We start from the raw sequence: 23922 nt of genomic DNA, 5'->3' as shown, positions 1-23922 counted from the left end.
TGCAATGGCTTTTAATGTTGACAATGCTGTGAAATCACTCACGCCTAAAATGCAATAACTGTACTCGAGGTAGTCTCATTAAAAAATAGTTTCCACCATAAATATTTTAATCCTTCCTATTCCTCCTTGGAGAATGCATCACACTTTGTGTAGCATAAGAATCTTATGTATTACAAAAACAGGTGGAGAAACGTTAAGGCTGAATTGAAAATCAGACTTTGAAACTATTCAAAATTACATATATCAGCTTCCTGATACTTTATTTTCACAGTCCTTTTTACTCGAGGTTTAATGCCCATCACAGTAACACCTAAGTGCTTAACATGCGTGTAGTTAGTCCATTAAGGGAGAGTGGCTGGGTTTACCCAACCTCATCCCATTACTGCATTATTCAGTTTCAGCCAAGTTTTGATACAGTAATATAACCATGGCACCTGGGCAACTAATTTTTTGTAATCCTAAACATTTCTTGGCAAAGAGCCACATTATGGCATACAGCATGCTATAGCTCTGTGATTCAATCTATCAAGGAAGAAAATGTACCTAATCCTGAGGATTTGCCATGAAAGCCTTTGGATAGCTGCTCAGTCATCATGTAGAGCCAACAGCTCTGCTGGCATTATTTGCAGAATTTTTCATAAAAGATCATTTCTGAACGTAAATGTGGATTAATCCCTGACTAAATTCAGAAAATAAGGCTGAAATAAGAGGTCACCACAACATTTGGCCCCTTTAAAAATAAAATTGTTCTTTTTATATGCGCCATGCATTTTTGCATCATGTAGGGAAAGATTTACGATATACTTTGAGTTTCTTATCTTCTGTCTCCAGCTTTTATAGGGTGTAGGAACTACTGCAAGAGTGAAATTCCTACTATGAACACACAAACTCAGGAGCAGCAGCTAAAGTAGCTTAATGTGCTAAACAAATATTTCACACTTGGAGATCCTCAGAAAAGCAGGTTTTCCAGTACTCTTTAAACTGGGTCAAAGCAAGAGGAATTCTATAATATGTTTCTTGGTATTGGATTACAAATGTGGCTTTATTCACTCATTCATATAATATTTCTGCCCAGAGTTTGAAATTAGTACCAAAAAATGCATGCTACGCAATGTGAGCCAACAACCTTCAGCAGTCCCTTTAGCTCTTCTCTGACTCAGTCACTTTCTCTCCCAAGCTGGCAGGATCTATGCTTCATGCAGCAGCTCACAAAACTTTGTCAGAGTTGCAGTATTATTATTTATTTGTCTGGATTATGAAAACTGTAATCAAAGGAGGACTGGATTAATGCTTTTGTAATACATTACATCTTCCTACCCAATGGATGAAATGAATATTGATCCCAGAAAAGTGGGATTAAGCAGATACTTACAATGTACTGGAGCAAAATCTGGCCCTAGGAATGACATTTGGTTCCAGCACGAGACTCATTCTCACCAGAAAAGAACTTTCAGCAATTCTCAGCTGTGAAATGAAAATTCACCTCCTGCTAGAGATGCCTGCTTGCCTCCAGAAGAGCTCTGCAGCCTACCATTTTTTCTGGAGGGAAGGGAGGGTTTTGAGAGATCTGACTACAGCACAGTGCAGTCAGCAGCATCTGAGAAGGGCAGGTTCAGGCAATAAATCTAGGATCCCATTTACCAAATAGCTTCTGGGCACCCAAGTTGCAAATGCGTAGCTACTAATTTTGAGAGGGCAAGCGGGTATAGAAAAAAACTCGCAAGATATTCTGTGCAGAGGGGCTCCTATTGTGAAAGGGGCAAGCCTGGCTACAATTAGAACAAAAATACTGAAAGGGCTTGTGTCTTTTTTAATGTAAGGCTGCAAGAGCCTGTCTAAAAACCTGCTGAATTATGTCACTGCTCTGTGTGCTATTTGTGAATGACTGGACAGCATCGTTTTTGTATTGCCAGACACCATTGTTGTTTCATGCTAATGACATTATAGTCATGACAAAAGTTGGCTATTGTTGCTTACTTTCCAGTAAGAGTATCCACAAGGGAAGATAACGCATGTGCTGAAATCCTTGCCCCTGCAAACACTGCATCTCTGCTGGACACTCCGGCTCTGCCTTCACCTGGGCTCAATTTCAGTGCAGCAAAGCAGCTGTACGTGAGTTGCTACTTTCAGCATTACTTCCCTGCCAGAAAGCCCAAATCAGTCCAAGGATCTCATTAGGCTAAATACTGTACAAAGGCACAGTAAGAGCCAGCCAGCTTCTGGCTGAAAGGTAAAGAGAGCAGAGAAACAGCATACAGAAGCAGAGAGAAATGTGAAGGCACTTGCCTGGCACTTCAGTGTCCCCTTTCAAAGGTCAAAACCCATGTTTAGTAGCCCAACGACTGAATTTAACAGGCCACACAAACATGCATATGCTGACTGTGAAAACACTTTGCTGTAACTGGGAATGGACAAATTGCTTGTGAGATACTGAAGTGTCTTCGTGCTAAGGGCAGGTTTGCCCAAAAGGAAAAAAAGTGTTCAGTTTCCTACTTCCACATCCAACCAGTATGGGATCCTGCAAGCACAATTACATTTGCCATCTATTTTGGTTTACCTTTGACTCATTTTTAAAATGTTTCTGTCCAGACTCTGGAATATACTAAAGGATCATGGTATTACAGTGAAAATTAGACTACCAATAAATCCAGTGTTGCAACACCAGTAGTTAAGACACTCTCTGTAATGGTTCGACAGTCACATCATGAGCTATCACACATGGAAAAGAGCCTGGAAAGGGGACAGAGTTCGGCAGTGGAACCCTTGCAAATGTAACTGACATCATTGTCTCTTGCTATTTGGTGGCAGAGAAGAATATAAATGACAGGAACGATGATAAATTAAACTTCCTCAAATAATTGTTTTAAGTAAACCATAGAACAAATCCTAGATCTCATTGCAAGCTGAAAAACACATTCAGTAGCACAATATAAATTATACCTCCAGTAACAGTATCATTTGAAAAATATGAATGCATGTATACACCAATCACTATGGAGAGTAGTAGTGCATATCTGTAAAATTATAAGCAACTGATGATATCAGCACATTCAAGCACCAGCACAACACCCCTGGGAAGCTCTCCTAATCGTATTGGCTCTGGATTTTGCTAAGAATAGTATCATTCTGCTTAACAAGCAAAAAAATATAGGCTTATGTTGCCATCAAATGTGGTGGGGAAGATTTCATCCTGCCAACAGTACTTTTAGTTGTATTAAGAAGTTTTAAAACTTTCCTGATGTTTACCAGACTACAAGGTGGTATTACAGTCACCTAAGGAAATGAATGCATAGCTGTGGGCAAAAATGTTTTATAGTATCTGATAATACCTTAGGCCTTAATAGGACATTTTTGTACAGGTTGAAAATGCATTCTTCATTTTTCACTGACAGCTGGTTAAAGGAGGAATGCAGAGAGAAGTCTATAAAAGCTTTAAAAAAAAACAACAAAACTGGATAGGTCTGAGCTTCTTTTTTTCTCCCACCCATGCTAACAAGTGATGTGCAGTTGTTAACTTCAAGCTGAATCTTTTGGATTCAGTGGCCCCTTGGCCTGTAACGACACCAGGCAACAGAGAGCCTAGCACTTTTGGTACAAGGAAAGAAAGGAGTCTGGCATTCTAATACAATTGGGTAGAAATATTGGAGGTAACTGTGAGCACAATTCTTTTTTTTTTTCTCTTTTTTTTTTCTCAGATTTCATGGAGTCTATGTACTGCCACCCCAGCAGGCTGGCTTTTGTTCCCTCTGTTCCATTGGAAGATACTTTTTGTTCCATTGGAAGATACTTTCTGTAGGGCAGAATAGCTAGTTGTTGCAGTCAGTGCTTACTTCTTTTGGCTCCTCTGCTACTGCTGGTCATTGATTCCTGTTTGATATATTTTCTTTCTTTCACTTTGCAATAGTGTCCTTGTCTCCTTCATCTCCTGTCTTGGTGGTGGCTCCTCCTACAGCTATTTTGGGAAAGCTTGTACTTTATTCTTCTAACCTAAATCCTTCCTTTGTTTCCAGCGCTCTTTTTCCTTCCTCACAACCTGCTCCTACACTCCTCCTATGACCTCAGCTCCCATCTCTTCATCAGCAAATCACAAACCGGACTGATCAGTCATTCTCCATCCAATCCTACATATTTCTCAGCTTCTTTACATCTTCTCTTTGATGGCTCACTGTCAACTTAATGGGATAATGACTAAAACTGATGATCTGACTCTCTTCAGGCCATAATTTTCTGTCAATGCCTATGTCCTCGCTTTCCTTCTGAAAATCCATCTTTCACAGACCCTCCCTCTCTCTAAGCATTTTTCCAAAAGAAAACTGCATGTTTTCATTTTTTAATGTTACACTTATAAGACCATATTGTTCGTTTCCATTAACACAAACATGGCTTAAATGCAGCTACTCCTGTAGAGGTTTTCTATGCTTACTCTTGTAGAAAATGGTGATCTAATGGCGACTTACTTTCCATTGTAAGATAAAATAGCTTTGATATTCTGATAATTTCTCCTGAAATATTACAACAGAATGAAAGATGAACCTTAGTATTTTTACCCATGCATCTATAACACATTATCAGGGTACATGCATTCTTTCCTCCGTATTTTAAGAAGCAAAGAAAAGTTTTAAAAGAACCTGAACAGATTGTCCATTAGTGGTCATTAAGAAGTTCAGATGTGCTCTCCCAGAAATCAGAAGCATATGAACTGATGATTAGAATAGTTGAGTCATTATTTTTGGAGAAAAATTCCTCAATACTCATCTGTTATACCATTGGATGCTGGATACACAGCTAGTTTGGCATTTGCTCTGCTAAATTCCGTATTTTACATTCCCATAGTTCTTACATTCTTTTAATTTAATGGGATAACCAATAAATCTTTCTGATATCACCTACATCTTTCCTCTTATTCCATCATTATGCAAAATCTTCCCCTTTTTTTAAAAAGGGAGTTAGCATAGTTAATTCCTGTAGACTAGGATGCAGTCTTATTTATTTGTCTAGCAGACTTCTACATTCTGATTCTTATTAACAAGAAAAGTGATATTATGATGGGAACAGCAGAACTGCTGATGGCACAATTATTTGCAATCCTAATTCCACCAGACAACATGCTGTCCTGAGCCCCTAGCCCTCCAGGGGCAGGGCTTAATTTTTCTTTTCCAATTCTGCTGCAGGCAGTTTACTTTGCAGCTTCCATCCATTAATCTTGAAGTACTTTTACATAGAGGAATTAATTAAGATTCTTACATACAAGAATTAATTAAGACAGTAGGCATGTTATATCATCTCCATTTTGCACATGGGGGAACTGAGGTGATGAAACTGTTGCCCAATTCTTCAGTAGAGCTGTATTTGGGCATATATCATATCCTTTCAACAGGGAATATCTCTCATTGTGAGGCATATATCCAGTTTACCAAGTAAAATACCATTGACATGCAGTCCTATTATTCAAAATGGAAACATTTCCCTCAGGCAAATGCCTTAGCCAGTCAAGTTTCTAAACACATCCTTCTTTCTTATTTCAGACAGAAAGAAGCACATAGCACAAAAAGCAAACTACTGTAACTATTGCGGGATCTGATAACATTTATACTGTTTTAAAGAATCAACCCAGTTCTTGAAATCTGTAATCTTATCGTCCTGCTTTAACAGACTCTCCCTCTTTCTCAGCATTCACATGTATACCTCTGTTTGATAAAGAACGAAATATAAACCTAATGACTTGTTTTATCTACAGTTCATAATACCTTTGTACAGCTGACACTGTACTATCATGCTTCTGAAATGCAACAGTGCCACCTTCAGATCATACTGAATATGGCTTATCACAAAATTTGTGGAAGAACAATGATTTTTGTGTCCATCCAGACAAACACTGCTAGCATGCCTAGAAGCATGTGTCTAAAGCAGAGCAAATCTTGCACATTCACATGCTGAAGCACAAATGTTCACTGGGAACTGTCATCCTTTATTTTCATAAATAAGCATTAATATAGTGGAATCAAATATTACTTTTTAATAAAGCACACCTGCTACCTAGATTGCTCCAAAATTGATGCCTCCTGTTTATTTCCACGGAAGCTACAGCAAATACAAAGAGCACAGTAGCAGCATTTGATAGAACAAATTCTCAACTGCAAAACACTATTTTTCAATGCAGTCACCACTATTAACTATGCATTTTTTTTGCCAGCAATGAACAAGAGCCTACATGCTGCACTTGTAAAAATCTGCACCCATGGAGGTGACCCACTGTACCAGTCACTACTGCTGAAATGCACCACCCACCGCCTCACTGTGCTCACATCCACTGTTTGGTCTCCACAAACGTTCAGCAAGTGTTAATGAATGCCAACAGGTCCCATTTTTTCCACATGGTGGAATTCAATGACACCTTCCACATCAGATGCCATTCCAGACTGCCCCTCTGCTGCCATCTGTTGTATGGCAACCAAATGTAACGGAATAATGGTGGAAATGTTCAACCCTTGTTGCCATGCCTCCAACATCTGCTTCTGACACTGTGGGCCAACATAATAAAACTGGAGGCATTACCTTCAGAGCAGCCCTCGTATATTCATTCTCTCATCCTAGAGCTCTGCTCTGGAAGAAACCTTTCATAATATGCAATCCCATGTTGTTCTGCAGCCTCTCTCTCCTATGTGATGAGTTGCAGGTCTAGCACATGACTACACACACACCAGTAAACCTCCCCTCTGCCAAAATGAGGCTGGAAATCAAATGTCTATGATTCATTCGGGTTTTCAAATTTATTGTAAAGCACGGCATTTGACAGATCCCTTTTACCTTCAACAGAAAGTGATATTAATTTACACTTGAACTAGCCTGTTATTTAACATTAAAATAGGGAACAGATTCAGAAAATTTATTCTGGCAATAAAAATTTAATTATTATCCAAAAAAACCTTGATGCTATGCTGTTTAAACAAGAAAGAAGAGTTAATTAAATTTACAGTCTCTCTGCTGACAGACTATCCGCTTTACATTTGGGTTGCTGATAATAGCCAAATCCCATAATTTTAAAGCTAAGTCATTTGCATTTGCAGTTAGAGTTAATTCTGAAAAATAAAAAAAAATCTAAAATGCTTTTGAAATTATGGTTTAGGCCACTTATGTTAAGAACAGTTGTTTCGTTTTTTTTTTTTAAAAAGGTTATATGAGTACAAATCAGTCAGACTGGACTGGAGAAAGAGAACATTAAACCAGTGGAGCCTTGAGAATCAAGGTGTGAAGGAATTACTCAAATCTCTGACATTGTTCTACAATATTATTGAAATATGAAACTGTATTGTACGTAGAAATGACTACTCACCCACTGTCATACCATCCATGTAACGCTTGATGATATCAAAGGATTCTCTTAAATTTCCTTCTGTTATGTCAAATATGATATCTGCCTGGTTGGCCGGATATGTAGGTGTAATGGCACGAAGAAAAATAATCTCTGCAAATAAAAGGTATCACAGAATATACTGAGAAGTAATGAAAATATCCCTGAGAAACCCAACAGCATTTGATACAAAATGACTTATTCTCAAAGCCAGTGGAAGACTAATATCCCTCTCTCTTTCCTTCTCATTTGTCTTTTAAAATGGAAAGAAAGAGTTTCTGTGGGGATGAGAACATTCAGATGGATTTATTTTTTCCCTCTGTACCATCCAAAAAGCCCTGAAGCCAAAACAGTTTTACTTTAGAGTCCAGAAAGATCACTCTTAGAATTGCATCAGACCTCTAGCATGTACATAAAAAGGACAGTGCTAAGGATCCACAGGGTGGGGAGAAGAGGGACCAAACAGGTAGACCTTCAAACTCTCATTATCTTAGGCAGTTACACAAGGTATCGGTATTACAAACTGTAGAGTCTTTTTAAGAATTGGAGGAGCAATTTAGGTCTAAATAAATAAATTAATTAATAAACTATTTTTCAAGCCTTACGTGAGGGAGATAAATTTTATTATTCACATTATTATCCTTGCTCTACAGAAGATAAAACCAAAGCATGGATCTGTAATAATTCACCTAAGGCCATGCAGTGAATTATGGCTCAGGATTGTCTTCTGGGCTCTGGTATTACTCTCAGATTGCTAAATCTTATATCTTGTTATTAAATCATGATGGACTACTGAGCAAACTGCTTGGGAAGAGTCCTGGGCTAAATCCTTAGCTCTGCTGCCAGTACACCTGGTAAAACAGATGGAGTGTGTATGGTAATAAAGGTGGCTACAGAGCATTCCTCCATTTTCTGCAAAGTAGGGCCAGCTAAGACAGACAGCATGCCCAGTACTCTTTAGAGAAGACCTCTGCATCAAAGTTATTGGAGTCTAAATTGAACAGGGATTGGGATGTCTCTTGCCCTGCTCTCAGTCCCTACCTGGAAGGGACTGAGAGTGACTGATAGAGACATGAAGAATCAGCCTTGGCTTTCGTTTAGGACAGTTTCCTGAAGAATCAAGGTTGAGACTCTGGGTGGATAAGAAATAGAAATTTAAGAATGATCTTCCTATTCTCCCTCCCTTTATTCTCTCCCTGTGTCTTCATCACACAGTAAATTGATGAGTGGTTCATCCTATAAAGAAGCTGAGATGAAGGCAGTCATTCCACTTCTTGATGCATGGGTAAATCCCAATAAAGCTGCCTGAAAGTGAATACAAATGGCAAGTAGCAAAAGATCGATTCTTTCTATGTGAATTAAGCAAAGTGAGTGTAATCCTTCTGGAACTACAGGACATAAAGGCTTTCAGGTACCATGGAAAATGAAGGAATCAAAGAAATACCCACTAAAGTGCATCACATGGGGATGGAAAACTCTTTGTTCACTGGGATGTTTTTTGAAAATCTTAGCTTAGAAAGCTTTCTGGCCAATCCTTCCCTTCCTTTATTTTATAGAATTTTCCCTTCATTTTATATCTAGAAAATGTACACAAATTTTTCAGAGGTCAGAAGTCAGCAAATCACAGTTCTTGATGTATAAATGCATACTACATTTTCTGATTTAGGACCTACATGGAGACAAAGGTCATATCCTTGGAACAAGACACTTGCTAATAGCTTGCAACAGACTGTAAACAGATGAGAAAAGTATAAGGAATACCTACTTCCTACAGTAAAATCTGCAAGAGGGAAGAAAAAGCAATGGGGCACACTGCTATTATGTGAGTAAATGTGGTAAACTGGACTTCAGACTCAGTATTTCCTTAGACTGATAGGTCGTATGAGTTAGAGCTCAGATTTACTTTTTTTGCCCCATAAAATTAAAACTCCTGGATATTGAAGGTTTTAATTAAATGAATAGTACACTATAATTTTGAACTGTGCAAACATTTTACTGCACTGGTAGTTAGTCTGGCTTTAGGCAAGGATTTCCGGTGGAGGTTTTATACGCTGTAGTCTATTAAATGGAGCAAGGAACAAACCGCTTACCTTCAGGTCTTGTAAATTCTCTGAATGTGGGTAGTGAAATGACAGTGTGGGAAATTGTGTGGACTGGATCCAGCACACAGTTGACATCATTTGGTCGACAAGATTTAATGCAACGGATAGTATCTGTCTTTTCAAGTCTGACACTAAGAGAAACAAGAGAGAGATGCATATATGTTCTGAAAATTATTTTTTTGTGTGTTTTGCAATCCAGGGAGCTAGAAACCTGATGCAAGTACTCATCCAGCTCCTCAAAAGTATTGACAAAAGCAGATTAGCAGAATTGCTAGTCCACGGGAAAAAAAAAGCACACACACACACACCAAAAAAAAAAAAAAAAAAAAAAAAAAAAAACACCCAAAAAAACAAGAAAAGAATACTGACTAAGAGTTCCAGTCAAAATCACCTCAAACCCATTTCATCAAGTCAGGTGTGTAAAATTTGGGAGAACTGTAGTATAAGACACCATGTAAAGTCACCTTACAACAGAACCAGGTCCTCACATGCATTGCTTTGGTATGGTCTCACCAATTTCAGTAGACCTACAATTACTTACATAAGCCTCCTTGTATTCAATTTTATATCAGTCATATAAAGCAGAAACAATTGTTCCCATTCTGGAAATCTGGCAGGATATCTCAGAAAGTTCCACTTTTTTTTTTTTTTTTTTTTTTTTTTCCCAATATTTTGTTCAGCAAGAAACAGAAAAACCTCTCTTCAGTCTTTTTCATACACAACCCTTTCCATCTAAACTGAGAAAATACAGAGAAATGGAAACTGGAAGAGGTAAAAGTTAACCACGTTATTCAAAACCTCAAAGATTGAATTCTAAGTTTGGGGAAATGGAAAGGGTCATTCCATACTCTATCTCAACCAGCTGCTCACTCGGCCTTGAAAGTCTATTAAAAGTTAAATGGCTTCTTCTCACCCTTGTCCACCAGAGTGAATTTAAAGTCACTTACAGTTCAAGAACTTCACACAATACCCAGTCTGTGTTCATGAAAGATGAAAGGGCTGTGCTGGGACTTACAATGTGGCTAAGCCCCACAAATGATCTCAACTTTGACCTGCCCATTTCTTCATATTTCTAAGTAAAAGAAAGAAAAGACTGCAGTGTCAGAGTGAGGGAATTAAAAGATTAAAAGAAAGAAAAATTCGCTGAGAAAATGGGAAACAAAAATGGAAGCCTCTAGAAACAAATGGTTCTTGCTCTTTTCAAAATGCGTTACCCAAGCCCACACCCAGAAGCCATCTTTTTAAAGTGTTTCAAGGGCCTTTATGGTTTTATTAATAATAAAAGGAAATCATGCTTCAACAAATGTGAACTGGCATATTCCAAGAGATGGGAATGAAGCTCAATTAATTTACGTCTGCTGGTTTGTTATTCTCATTCCGTAGTTGAGAGTGAGAAGTGAAGCTAGAGAATGGAGATACAGATCAAGAGAGATCCTTTACTTCCTATCCTTATTCAGGTACAAAATTTCAGGATTTCCTAAACATTAGAAAAGAATAAGGCTTTCTGCTGAAATGCCTCATGATGGCATTAATTCTGCATATATGGACATTGTCTATCCTACAACAGCAGATTGTACTCTCTTATTTTAAAACCCAGCTGCCAAATTAGGAAAGAATTTCCAGCAGCTAAATGACCCTACATCTCTGCAATAAAGAAGAGATAAATTGTACAGACTACTTCCAGTGGTCTATTTCAAAATACATAAGAAATAGAACAGAGGTAATGTGCATCAACCAAGTGTATTTCCCTCTCTTTTTTTTCCTACTGTGTATATGGGAGTTTAGTGGATGCTTACACAGGCACAGACATACAACAAATAGAGAGTCTTTACTGTGCAGGGGTCATAACAGCTAAGTCAGGCTAGTTTTACTTCCAATAGCATGCTTAAGAATCCTGAAACATTGAACTGAAAGTAGTCTTTGCTTTACATAACATATAAGGAATAACAATGGGGTCTTCTAAAGGTTTGAGGGGCACCATTAACCAACGGCTTGTGTAATTCCTTTTAGGCTTTTACAACTAATGAAGTACTGGTACAATACATACAGAATTTTAAATTTTCAAAGCTATTGTTAGATATGAGGATTTGTATGCAAAACCATTCTGGTGGGAGTGTATGAAGTTTTCAGTGTCACAGTACTTTTGCTCTTTCCTGGGAAGGAAAGGAAGCTTTACCCTCAACCTCAGCTTGAACATTTGACAAATGAAAATGTTTCTGAAATTCTCATCCAAAAAAGTCATTAGTTTGTTTACAATTAAGCCTTAAGTAATATATGCGTTCATAATTCTACCTTCTGATTCACTGGAATAAAGTATTCTGACATGAATTAGGTACCCCGTGTGTACCTAGGAAACAGAAGATCACAATGACCAGAAGTGATCTTGTTAGCAACGAACTAAAGCCAGTGTATAGATCCTTCCAGCTTGTAATTATATACATGGCAAGGTTTTTGTGTCCTCTCTATTTATTTGCATCTTTTCTCTCTTTTCTTAGAAATCGCTCAACTTTTGTGTGTGTGCTCCATTCACACTGATGAACTTAAGTTTGTGCTTTCATTTTCTACTGCCTAAATTGTCCTTCTCTGGTGTCCTTTCTTTTGCACTCAGTTTATCCAGAATGCACTTGGTAACACTTTGCTCTTGCAATGGTTTGACTGCACATATTTAGGAATCTTCTTGAACAATGTCTTTGTTCATTCCAAATTCTGAATATTTACTACTAATGATGTGCTCTGCCCTTACACAAAATTTGATATTTTAGCTAGCTGAAGATGTCCACACCCTCCAATCTACATGTGGGTGCTATGATTGGCAAAATTTATTTCTATATGCTTTATTTATTCAAATCTTTCCTTGAAGTTGCCTTCTCTGTCACAAATTGGAATGTTGGAACAGCCATCTCCTCCAGATTTTTTTTTACTTAGAAAAGAAAAAAAATAAGAAATAGTTCAGTTGCATTGATTGTTTTACATATAATGCTTTCCTGAATACAGTTTTTTTTCTTTCTTCTTGAGGTCTGGTGTCTTTCATTTTCATATTCTCTTCTGGATTCAGTGAATAAGTTCTTTGGAATGGGAGCCCTGATTTCATTTGGAAAGACCCACACACATAAGTTGCGCTATATGATTACGTCTTCCTGGAAGTTCTATCTATGCTGCAGCATCTCTGTATTCTTGAGTTAATTGCTGAATGCAATGAAATGACAGAATATGGTAGAATTTTACAACACTGAGGATCAGATTCTTACACTCTCTTCTTTTCCTGCCAAATAAATATAAACTGATGCTTGCTAAAACAAATGTTATTTTTGAATCTTTATCCTACTTAATTATGGCCTCATAATGAACTGGCAGCCAGAGGACATTTATATGCAAGCATCTTCTGGGGCAGCAAGAAATCCCATTAGCTGAAGTAGAATGGGATTGTGCTTTCAGTATTTAATGTGGGGACTCTATCCTCACTGGCAACTTCCGGAAGCTTTATAAGTATGCATCAACACTCATTAAACATTGGCATTCCTTGTTGAAATTGAACTCCTGTGAGCCAGCTGGGATAAAGCTTATCCCAGCTTTAATGTGGGGAATATGTAATTATTTGGCAGAGTGCTGCAATCATGTCCCAGTCCAGTCCATGGTTTACAATGAGCCTAAGAGCCAACAGCTTGCAGCTAATCATAATCATTTCAATCATAGAATGGCTTGGGTTGGAGGAACCTAAAAGATCATCTAATTCTAACCCTGGCAGGGCAGGGTTGCCAACCACTAAATCAGGCACTGGATCAGGCTGCCCATGATCTCAAATAAAGAAATTCCTGGGTTCAGGTGAATAAGATTTGTGAACTTAATTTAGGAGGTTTCCAGTTTCTAACCTTGTATCTTGCCGGCTCTTTGTATTTACATAGGTAGATGTTCTCAATATGTATTTTGACCCTGATTATTCCTCATTCATCTGTCAACTGACTGTTCTGTCTGTGTAAAGAAATTGAGCCCAGGATGGTGTTAATGAACACTGATTTGTAGATCATCTGGGACTGAGCTTTTGATATGTATCAATACAAGAACTGAAGAGTAAAATAATTCCTCTTCCAAGTCAAAGTACGAAAGGATTTAAGAAAAAAATCCAGTTGTATTGTCTATACAGCTCTTGATATCATAGAAGTAAGGCAAGAAAGATTTGGATATTAGAATTCTAGCTGACTTTTGAAGGCTGCTACTTTGTCAGGTAAAGTCTTTAGAGTTTCAAATTTACCAGCTTTCATTTGAATGTCAGAGAAATTAAAAACTTATGAGATTAATATCTTATTCAAATATTCCTGTTGATACTTCTCAGAACATAACCTGTGAATCCCTGCTACTAACTTAATGTTGCTAGGAGTACATTGCTATTTTGTCATCATTAGTTGTAAAATTAAATGGAAATTCTACAGAAAAGAGGATGAAAAAATGTCTAAAATACATCTTATTTGAGGAGATTCTTTTTTATATCATCCTGATAAGACAGAAGTGAGATTTGCACCTGGTGTGTATCATCACAGGTGCACTAGCTACAACAGAGCAGTGACAACTAGTGCAACTTGAGAATCTGGCTCCATGCTTTCACAGCAACTTCTGTGCTGGGGCATCTCTGAGATGCCAAAGCCCTAATTTGTGCCATTTTGATTCACTTTGATTATATATATATATCCCATATGATGAAACTCTTTAAATTTGTTTCAGCAAATTATGTATCTATTTTGTTTGTAATATTTAGACCTAAGCATATGGAGTTGTGTCTTTTCAGATGACACCAATTCCACTATTGAGTGAAGCAACTGAATAGTTTCAGTCTTCAGAATATTCAGATAATTACTTCATGTGCACTTATTTCTGCTTTTTATAATGATGCTCAGTAGACAGAAAATCTCTCAAAATTGGGATGTTCAGTGATGAGGGAAAGTGAAGAACTATAATGATCGTGGTAAATAAAATGCAAGTGCAGCATGCAACAGATGAACTAAAACTTTATTAAAATTGGAGGGAAAAAAAACAAGCTACTCTCAAGAGAAGAAATGTAGTCACTTATGCCTGTAAGTTAGAGATCAAAGCTGTGCAGAGACAAAGACAAAAAGTTTGGCAATAAATGTGTTGACAGTTCCATGGCGGGTAAGTTGCATTTGAATTGTCAGAAGAAGGTCTCTGGGCTCTGTGATTTGCCGCTGCATGACCACAATGCCACTGTGGTTGTTCACTTTTTTTGTGGTGAAAAAACCCTCCTGGTTCCCGCTGATGATGGACAGCAGTATTTTATCCCCAGGGACAGCATTGGAAGGGCCCATGCGGAAAATGTCGGTGGGTACTTGAATGTTGGTAGGAAAAGAGAGGTGATAGTAGGTTATTCTCAGAGGCAGGCTCTGGCACTCCTTATTTTCATTACAAGGCAAGCGCTCACAGCGACTGCAAGAAAAGTGAGAACACAAGACAAGAGGAAGATTAGCGTACATTCAGCAAGCGTGATAGGAAAGCAAGGGCAGTGGGGATGGGAAAAGATATGTTGACTTGCATACTGTATCCATTCTTCAGCCTGGCAGCTCAGTTATACAGCAAATGGACATTTATTAAATAAGGATGAACTTGTCTGTAGTTAGTGCTTTTGAAGGAGGGTTGCCATTTTCGGAAGTGTTGCTCTTTCTTTGCAAACACAGATGGACTGGGTCTGGCACCTCAGACTATACTTTTTAAGAAGAACATCAGGTTTTTTTACCTTTAAGTTTTACTATCTTTTTGATTGGGTATACATTAAATAAAGGAGATGATCCTAGGTGACTGGTGAGTTGGCTGTGTTTGGATGTCCTTTTAGGGTTGGCTTTTAAGGCTGATCAAAGTATTCTGAAAACAACAGTGTAGGTTTAGAAGTAGAGCTGTAGAAAGCATTGATATTTATTAGAGAAGAGGCACTATAGATATTGCACTGTGTACATTCATTATCTGACAGCATTCAGGAGAACATAAAAATTGATCCCTTGCTATATGTTCAAGTTTACTTGCTTTAAAAACAAGCTTTCTTCCTTCTCCTGAGATGGCAGAGTGTTTCTCTGTGTCATGAGCAGAATCAACCTAAGTAAGTCATTTTAACACACTCCTAAGCAAGAAATGAAAAAATCCAACAGCCTGATGTCTCCAGCATATACACTACACATTCAGTACACTCTTAGGCAGGATCAAATCACAGGAATGATACTCATGAGTGAGGAAATACTGGTCTGCTAATGCTGTTGCTGAGCACTATATTATAGCAACAAATCCATCTTAGTAAAAGAGATCACCCATACAGGCTGGCAAACATTGAACTCAGTCCCAGTGTCAGCACCAGAAATTCAGATCTTCATGAAAGGAAGGAAAAAAATCTCATCCTTTCCTGCTACTGAAAGAAGTAAAGTTGGATTTGAGAAGCGTTTAGAATATTCCATAAAAGGAAAGATTATATGAATTTCAGATGAAAAATACGCCCAATTCATCAAATTAAAATTGGTATCCAAATATGCTCTCTGATAAATAATGGAAGTAGAGGTAGACAGACAGTTAAGCTGGATGTTGACTTCACAAAATTTCAGGAAGATCAGGTTATGAGCACGGCTCCAACTCTGCCTCACAATAGCTATGAATCAATGAAAGTATATACAAGAATCTTAGTACAATATTCAGTCCACATGCTGAGATTTTGGAACCTAACATGCTTATTCATTTCTTTACAAAGGAATGCTCCAGCCAGAAAGGACAGTTTGCTTCTTATTCCCTCACAATGTATTAAGAAATCTGACTGTCTATTTCATTTATTTGATTTTGATATATAAAATTAAGCTTTTATCAGGAATATCTGGTATCAAAAGAACTGTGGCTCATTATATGCAAAATATGCATTTTCAAAAAGAGTAGTTAAAAGCACCCTCAGTTCTTCAGTTAATGAGTTGTATGTTTTCTTTTAACATCACTTGCAAACCAAAGTACAAAGCAATTCTTTGAAGGCTTAAATGCATTTTTAATTTTATTCATACGTGTGAAGAGCAAACACAAGTCTTCACAGGATGGCTATCTAATTAAGTGTGGATTCTCTAGGAATATTTTCAGGTACAGTAAGTTCTGCAATCTTTTCTGAAATGTCATCACTAACTCCACAAAAGAGAATTACTCAGCTTTAGCAAATTATGCCAGAGGCTGTTTGGTTTGGTTGAAATAATGAAACAAGAAAACACAGTTAATTTCCTAGTTGAAATTGTTTTCTCCATGTAAATCTGTTTGGAAGCCCATGTATACTCATGAAAGTGCTACAACCTACTTTCTTTTATAAATGTAAAATGTTTTGCAATAGCCAGATTTTTTTAAAGTACAACAACAGCAACAAGAAAAACCTCCATAAGACTTGGAAAAGGACACTGTGCTGATTCAGAAAGGTATCTGTGGAGACAGATGTGCCTGGGGCTAGGAGTTAAGAATTATTCAAAATTCAGCATCTTTTATCTTATTCTTTTGTGGTATACACTTACACACTGCACACTTCACTCTAGGTTTAGTTAATGTGTGCTAATTGTTCCTTCAAATAACCACAAAGAAGAGATAGCAAATATTATTGCTTTCAAGAGCCAGAGTTCATTCTGGGGTCATGCACCACAAACGTTATAAGCAACAAGCATTTAAGTCATGGTGTATTCTCTAGATCTTATGTAAATGCCACCTTTCATGGGCAGAAGAAAATCATACAGCAGGAGTATTCAGTAGCTAGTGAATGAGCAGCCTGAGACCCCGGGTGCTGTCCCAGCTCTCTGACATCTCAAGAAGGATGAAGTGGCCATGCAGTCTCTATGCCTGACCATCATACTGCGGATACTGTGCCCAGGATCATAGGGAAACCTGCAGGAGAAGGGATGGGCTGGAGGAGGTACAGGTATGCTGCCAGAGAAATGCACACCACTAGGCAGTGAGGAAGTTATAAATGCATCCTTGTAGATCTGTGCAATGAGGAGCACGGGCTAGAAAAATAAGTGTACAGTGCTACTGAATGCTTATTCTTGAATTTGTTTCTGATTACTTAGCTCACTTCCTATTCTCTTATACTGAGTTTCTTTACTTCAATGAAATACTAGCTTCAAGGAATTACAGATATTCCGAATTTTATGTACCAAATATCAGTTACATATAAATGAAAATAAAACTATCAAAACCAAAAAGATTCTATTTTAGAGAATGAATATCACATTTCCTACATAAGAAAATATTTTGCCTTTCTTCTTGTTAAGTTCTGAGTCTGGTTTTCACATGGTATAGAGGCAGTTTATTATATTGTACCAGAAGAAGCTGAGTGGTATACAACAACTGCTCATACACTGAAAAGAACTTTTTTAGCAGGGTTTATGGCTTTGGAATTTACCTCATGTAGGGAAACTATCTCAACTTGCTGAATGACAAACCATGCAAATTACACACTACACATTTCCAAAATCTGTCACTGTAGATTTTCAGAGCTGCAACTATCTTTTGTACCTCCTACAACATACTCCACTACAAAGGCATTCACTTATATCAGCAGTTTGCACCGCACCTTAAGGTCCAGATGAGCTGAGTGCTGACTCTGCACTGATTTCCACGGTTTCTTTCCCCCTTGTCTCTGTATTGTTTTGCCCAATTTTACTTTCCATTCTTCAAGCACCTCCCAGATTAATTCTCCTCTCCTGATCACAATTTCAGATCTGGCCCTCCTTACATTCAGCCTCAGCCCTAAGTATGCCTTTCCTTCTTAGTGAGTTGGCTCTTCTCTTACTTGTACTAGAAACACCTTTCATTAAGCCTAGCTTGTAAAAGCTCAAAAGAAAGATGCTGAGGAGCTGTCAAGGTTGGCAGTGTTGGGCCCAGGACAGCTAGGAGCTAACATTCCAGGGAAGATCTGGCTGCTTTATATGTGGGAACAGGCTAAGACAGTCTTGGTACATGTGCATTTTAGACTGCTTTATGGGCTGTAAGTAGATCATGTCTTCTGAATGAGAAGAGAATTGTGTGCTCCTAAAACAGAAATACTTTCCTACAGACAAGAGAATTTAAATTGCACTGAGAAGGATGGTCAGACACAGAGAACAATTGCCATTGGAACTTAATGATCTTTGAGGTCCCTTTCTATAACTCTGTTATGCTGAGAAATCTTTATCACTGAAGAATTTGCAGCAAAAGTTAAATACCTTTCAGAAATACTCTGGTAGACCTGATCCTATCTTGGTACATAAGGGCTGATTAACATCAAGGTCCTTATTTTCTAAGGATTATGAAAAAAGCTAGCTGCTATTATGCAAAAATTTTTTTACTTCAAAAATTTCAGAGGCTTTTGGTAAGCACGAAGATAAGTGCAAAAGTAATCTCCTGACAATTTCAGGTTTCTGCTCCAAACAGTTAAATTAAAAAGAAAACAAACAAACAAACAAACAAAAAAAAACACAACAAAAAAACAACCTTCTCATGCACACGAAACAACTTGTTTCTGCCTATCTTTCCTGTTCCTGAAAATAACTGAATTGCTTTGGAAGAAATTTGCCAAAACCTAAGCCTGCATCAGACACCTGGCATTTAAAATCTCAGACGTTGGTTACATTTTGGCATCTTTCTAAGCAATTAAAAGCCGGTACTAATAATGAGAAGAGACAGACAATCTTAGTAATACACAGGCAGGTTTAAAATATGAAAATATTTCCCAATCTGGCTCAGTGCAGATACTTTTTTTTCACACACCACCATAACTGCTTCTTTATCTTTACTACTATTTTTCTTGGCTTAAATACTACAAATGTTTGACTTCAGTGTCACATAAAGGGAATTTAATTGTTATGCAATTTGATAACAAGAAGTGTTTGGCAAGGGCAGTGCAGCACGTTAAGTCCTATTGTGAGGAGTGGTAACTCATAATTATCCTTGGAAAATTACCAAGCCTATGGGTTTCTAAGGAAAAAAAAAAAACAACAACCAGACAGAATTTAAGCAAAAGTGTTATGACCTTCAAAAAGTTAAAAGTTATTAGATTACGGACCACACCATACCAGGCACTTTGCTGGTCTCCAGGGAAGCTTACACAGGGTGTTTGCTCACAAAGCAGAGCGTATCTGTACACCATTCTGAGCTTTCAGCCTGTAGCTTCTGACAATCCTGCAATTACATCACCCAGTGGCAAACATCTTTGCTATAGCCACCATGCAAAAATCTCTGCTTTAAAGGTATTAGGTATGGAATTTTTAGATCACTGACAACTATAAATAAGGACTTTAAGGAAAAATCAGATTCAAAAAACTGCTGTTTGAAGGACTGAGACTCATTAAATTATAGCTGATCGAAAGAAAACTAGGGATATAGAGTAAAAAATCTTGTAAGGTGCCAACTTGATAGGAAGGAAAAATGCGTTGTCTTTCTTATGATATGCCAAATTAGTGAAACTGGAATGTGTTTTGAATGAAAGAGAGGAAACTAGTATTGATAATACGGAGGTGTTACAAGAAGCAAAACATTTTGATTTTAGAGTCTTGGCACAAGGTTAGGTGCAAATGTGATCTAATGTCATTATCGTGCGAAGGCTAACAAGGATCAGTTAGCTATCAGGTATGTTGCCTCATATGCTAAAAAATAAATGATTCAACAATGTATAAACTAGTTTGGATGTAGAAAAGGTGGTAAAGAGCTATGCTAAGAAACTAATCTCCAGTGGGAACAAGATAACACGATATATACACCTTGATTCAGGCATGCTGGTATAATAATCTCATTCTGGCTTACCAGAAGAATATCTATTTGTCCACTAAACTAACCTGGACTACTTGCAATAAGGATAACATACTTGTATTCTCTTTCATTGATGAAATGACATTTTTTGACAATACATTTAGGATCTGTGTCTGCAGCTGTTGTGAGGGGGAAGCCTAATAAATCCAAGAAGTTAATAATTCAAATAATTAAAATAATTAGAACTTTACTGAGCAGCTACAGGATTTGTGTCTGACTCACTGCCTAATTATAGTCTTGGCACATCAGAAGGATCTCTCCCTATTAATCTGTTTGAGTTAGGCAGAGTAAGCCATTACAGAGCTGTAACAACCCAGACAGAAAAGCAATTCAGACATTCTATTACTTCCAAAAAAGATCCTTAACTTCTCAAATAGCCATTACTTTCAACACTTTCAATACTTAAAAATACAGAAAAAACCCCAACAAGATGAAAATGGAGTGTGTATTTACATCCATTTCATAGAATGAACCTTTTAGCTCTAGGACCCCTGTAAGAGTGAAAATCTGCTAATTTTGCTTAGTGGCCCATTGCAAATGACTTTTTTTGAACTAGGTTACATGATATTGATAATAAACAATCCATTCACGTCATGAGACAATTCTTGCTTACTGACGTGACAAAAGTAATTTAAAACTTAATTACCATTGATGCCTTTTAAAATACAAGCATATTCCATAAAAGCCTGTTTTTATACAGTGAATTTCTATAACATTCTTATCAAATATTAAACTACTTACATGGCATTTTACAGCTTAGGGTTTAAATGGAAACTAAATAACTCCACAAAATCTCTCAGAGTGAGATAAGCGCCAGTTTTACTCTACAGTGAAAGTACAGAATACTCAACTTCCCCAAAGGGACTGTGGATATATGAACACTGTGAAGAGCAATAGCAGGCTGATGATCAATGTGATTTATCAGCCTTCCTCTCCAGCTGATGCATACACTTACCTGGGTATGGTGCACATTAGAAGAATGTTGGGCAGCCTTCTAAAAAACATCTGGAGTACAGTGTGGCCATAAAGCCACGGGACAGGTGGAAAAATAGCCATCTGCATCAGCCATACAGTTATGCTACTGATATTTTGCAACTTCTCCACATTGCTAGCTGCTGCCAGCTGCCCCTCCTCCCATATCTATTTCTACTATTTTAGAAATCAAAATGCATAGATTTTCACTATCCTAGGTTAAGAGACAGTATAAAAGATGACTGTCACTGGAGTGTAATAGTAAGCAAAAACTGAGGGTGAAAAGAAGACAGAATTTTGTAGCTGAACATAAATCTCCTAACAGACAAGGCAGCTAGAGAGAGAGCATCATTTTATGCCCCTAGAGATCATCACAATGCAAACAATTGACATGTGGCAACTTTTAAAGGGGCTGAAACAGGACTATAAAAAAGAGGTACGAGTGTAAGCCTACCAGTAACATCTGCCAGAATCCTCTACATATTCAGTCAGCATTAGTGTGACATTAAGGAGAGTCACCCCAGAAGATTGTAATTTGAAAAGGAAAGTACTTACGTATCTCCAGACTTGCGGTAGTTTTCTGGACATTCCAAAGACAGACAGCGAAACCCTCCCTGGATGTTAAAGCAGGTCTCATTGAAAGAGCAGTTGTGAGTTTCTGTAACACATTCATCAATATCTGCCAAATGGAAAAAGAAGAGTGGGTTAAATACACACTTTTCCTCTATTTTCTGGTGCCAGATGATGAAAGTATCATATTATGTACAACAGAATATAGAGTGCAATTAAGCACTATTACAGGATTGGGTAGCAAGGGCAGGAGAACAAAAAAGAAGAAAACTAACCCAAACAACAGGCAAGAACATGAAAAGGAAGAGCAGCAGTGCCACTAAGTGGACAAGACCTAAATATTTGATGAAATGTCCATAGCATGATGACATTTTCTTTTGACAGTTAAACTTATTTACTTCATTTCACAGTGGGAGTCTTCATTGAGTTGGTTAGAATTCTTTAATATAGTTAGAAAATATTTAATCCGCACTATAGGAATCCTATAGAAATTTTTATAGGCTCTTATTTATTTTTTATAAAATACTAGTCTCTGCAGATTTCAAATTGGTATTGATTACTTTGCCTATAAACATATAGAAAAGGCATGTTTTAAAATTTAAAACCTTCTCAAAACTTTTCAGAACCCCACAATTAAGTTTCTCTGCTGCTATAGGGACGCACCTTGGCAGTTGCGTGCATTGGGTGCCAACCTGTAACCCGTGGAGGGACAAGTACACTGAAAGCTCCCAGGAATATTAATACACCGAAAAGAACAGATATGACCTCCAGTAGGTAAAGCACATTCATCAATATCTGCAAGAAGAAAACAGCATTAATGTACTATGTCTGTATCACATTTAACCAAGAACACACGTGTGGTATTCATGCTGTGAGGTTCAAACACTATTCTTGTTTGGAGTAAGGAAAAAAAAAATCAAATAAGGGTGGTTCTAGTCAATAAAGGGTGTCAGGAATAAATGGAGGAGTGAAAATTAAAATCAATATAAATGTCTAAGAGGCAGTCTGATTTTGTTCTGTATATGTGTAGTGACACCTTACATTGACGCATTATTGAACAACTTTACCATAGGGAGAGAGAGAAGTATTATCTGTACTTTTATAAAAGAGAAAATTAGATGTTTTGCCCAAGGTCTTACTGTCTAGTAAATCCTAGACATCTGATTTGTGTTTTCAAGATCTTGTCAGCTGGGTGCCAACCACGTCTTCCTATTATTTGAGCAAAGCCTACTTCAACATTTATTTAGAGCAAGCCAGAAAAAGAAGATATATAAAATACTACATAGTAATATAATGTAATACACAAACATGGCTGTATCTTCACTTCCTGAAGACAATAATAGTTTGTTGATCGGAAAAAAAAAGAAAAAAAAAAACCATTTCTGATAAGATAGAAAAGTATGCAACGACAAAGTTCATTGTGAACAACAAAATGATACCTTGCAAGCACAGGCACTTCTAGACTAAGACCTAGATGGAAGATCTTCATTAAGTACAGTTTCAGTGTTTCACAGGAAAATACCAAGAAGAATCAGATGATCAAATGCAACAATTAAGATTGTATGGAACTGTTTATGTATGCTTTGGTGTGAACAAAAAATGCGAACTCATCCTTTATCTGCAAAGACAGTTCTTACCTTCACATGAAATTCCATCTATGTCACTAAGCTGAAAGCCACGTCGGCAATAACACTGATAAGAGCCATACACATTGGCACACTCTTGACTACAGGGGCTGCTCTCACACTCATTTAAATCTGAAACGCAAAATTAAATATGTGATACTCAAATTTCTTGATATATTTGTCACTCCTGTTACCAGACTGAAGCAAAACTTTGAAAAAATAACTAGAAGTACTGGGCTTTGGATGTATTACTCTCAACAGAGTCTGGCAGTATAAGCTACTGTGTGCTATCTGTTTCCCACTGTCCTTCAAGGCATGTGACTTGGAGGGAGTCATTAGTAACACACTTGCATTTTTACTTCTGGGTATCATATTTACTTCTGGGATTGTGAAGAACTGGTCACGTCACCTAGCCAGAGAGCAATATATTGGAACTGTGGACTGCAGTGGCTTTGTTTAATCATAACAGCCTTCATGTAATCACAGGCACCAAATGGGTTATTTATCATGCTATTCC

At 37.5% G+C, this 23922-nt stretch overlaps 1 protein-coding gene across 3 annotated transcripts in view; it reads right to left on the bottom strand.

Annotated features, from left to right (window-relative positions):
* The window catches only part of FBLN1 (fibulin 1), an 83310-nt gene that overhangs the window by 15750 nt on the left and 43638 nt on the right, over positions 1–23922 (bottom strand). For 2 of the 3 annotated variants that reach the window (XM_042890469.1, XM_042890471.1), the window contains exons 12-16: positions 23418–23537; positions 22444–22575; positions 21766–21889; positions 9442–9584; positions 7334–7465 (exon numbers count right to left, since the gene is read on the bottom strand). In XM_042890469.1, the coding sequence (XP_042746403.1) occupies positions 7334–7465; positions 9442–9584; positions 21766–21889; positions 22444–22575; positions 23418–23537 (651 nt within the window). Of the gene's footprint in view, positions 1–7333; positions 7466–9441; positions 9585–14433; positions 14887–21765; positions 21890–22443; positions 22576–23417; positions 23538–23922 lie in introns of those variants that run through there. The other variant, XM_042890470.1, reaches the window with a different exon arrangement.

The sequence above is a fragment of the Lagopus leucura genome, unplaced genomic scaffold, assembly GCF_019238085.1.
Source record: "Lagopus leucura isolate 7727_CA_CO unplaced genomic scaffold, USGS_WTPT01 Super-Scaffold_100159, whole genome shotgun sequence".
Lineage (NCBI taxonomy): Eukaryota > Metazoa > Chordata > Aves > Galliformes > Phasianidae > Lagopus > Lagopus leucura.
Note: the sequence above shows the minus strand (reverse complement) of the source record. Positions and strands in the feature narration are given on the sequence as shown.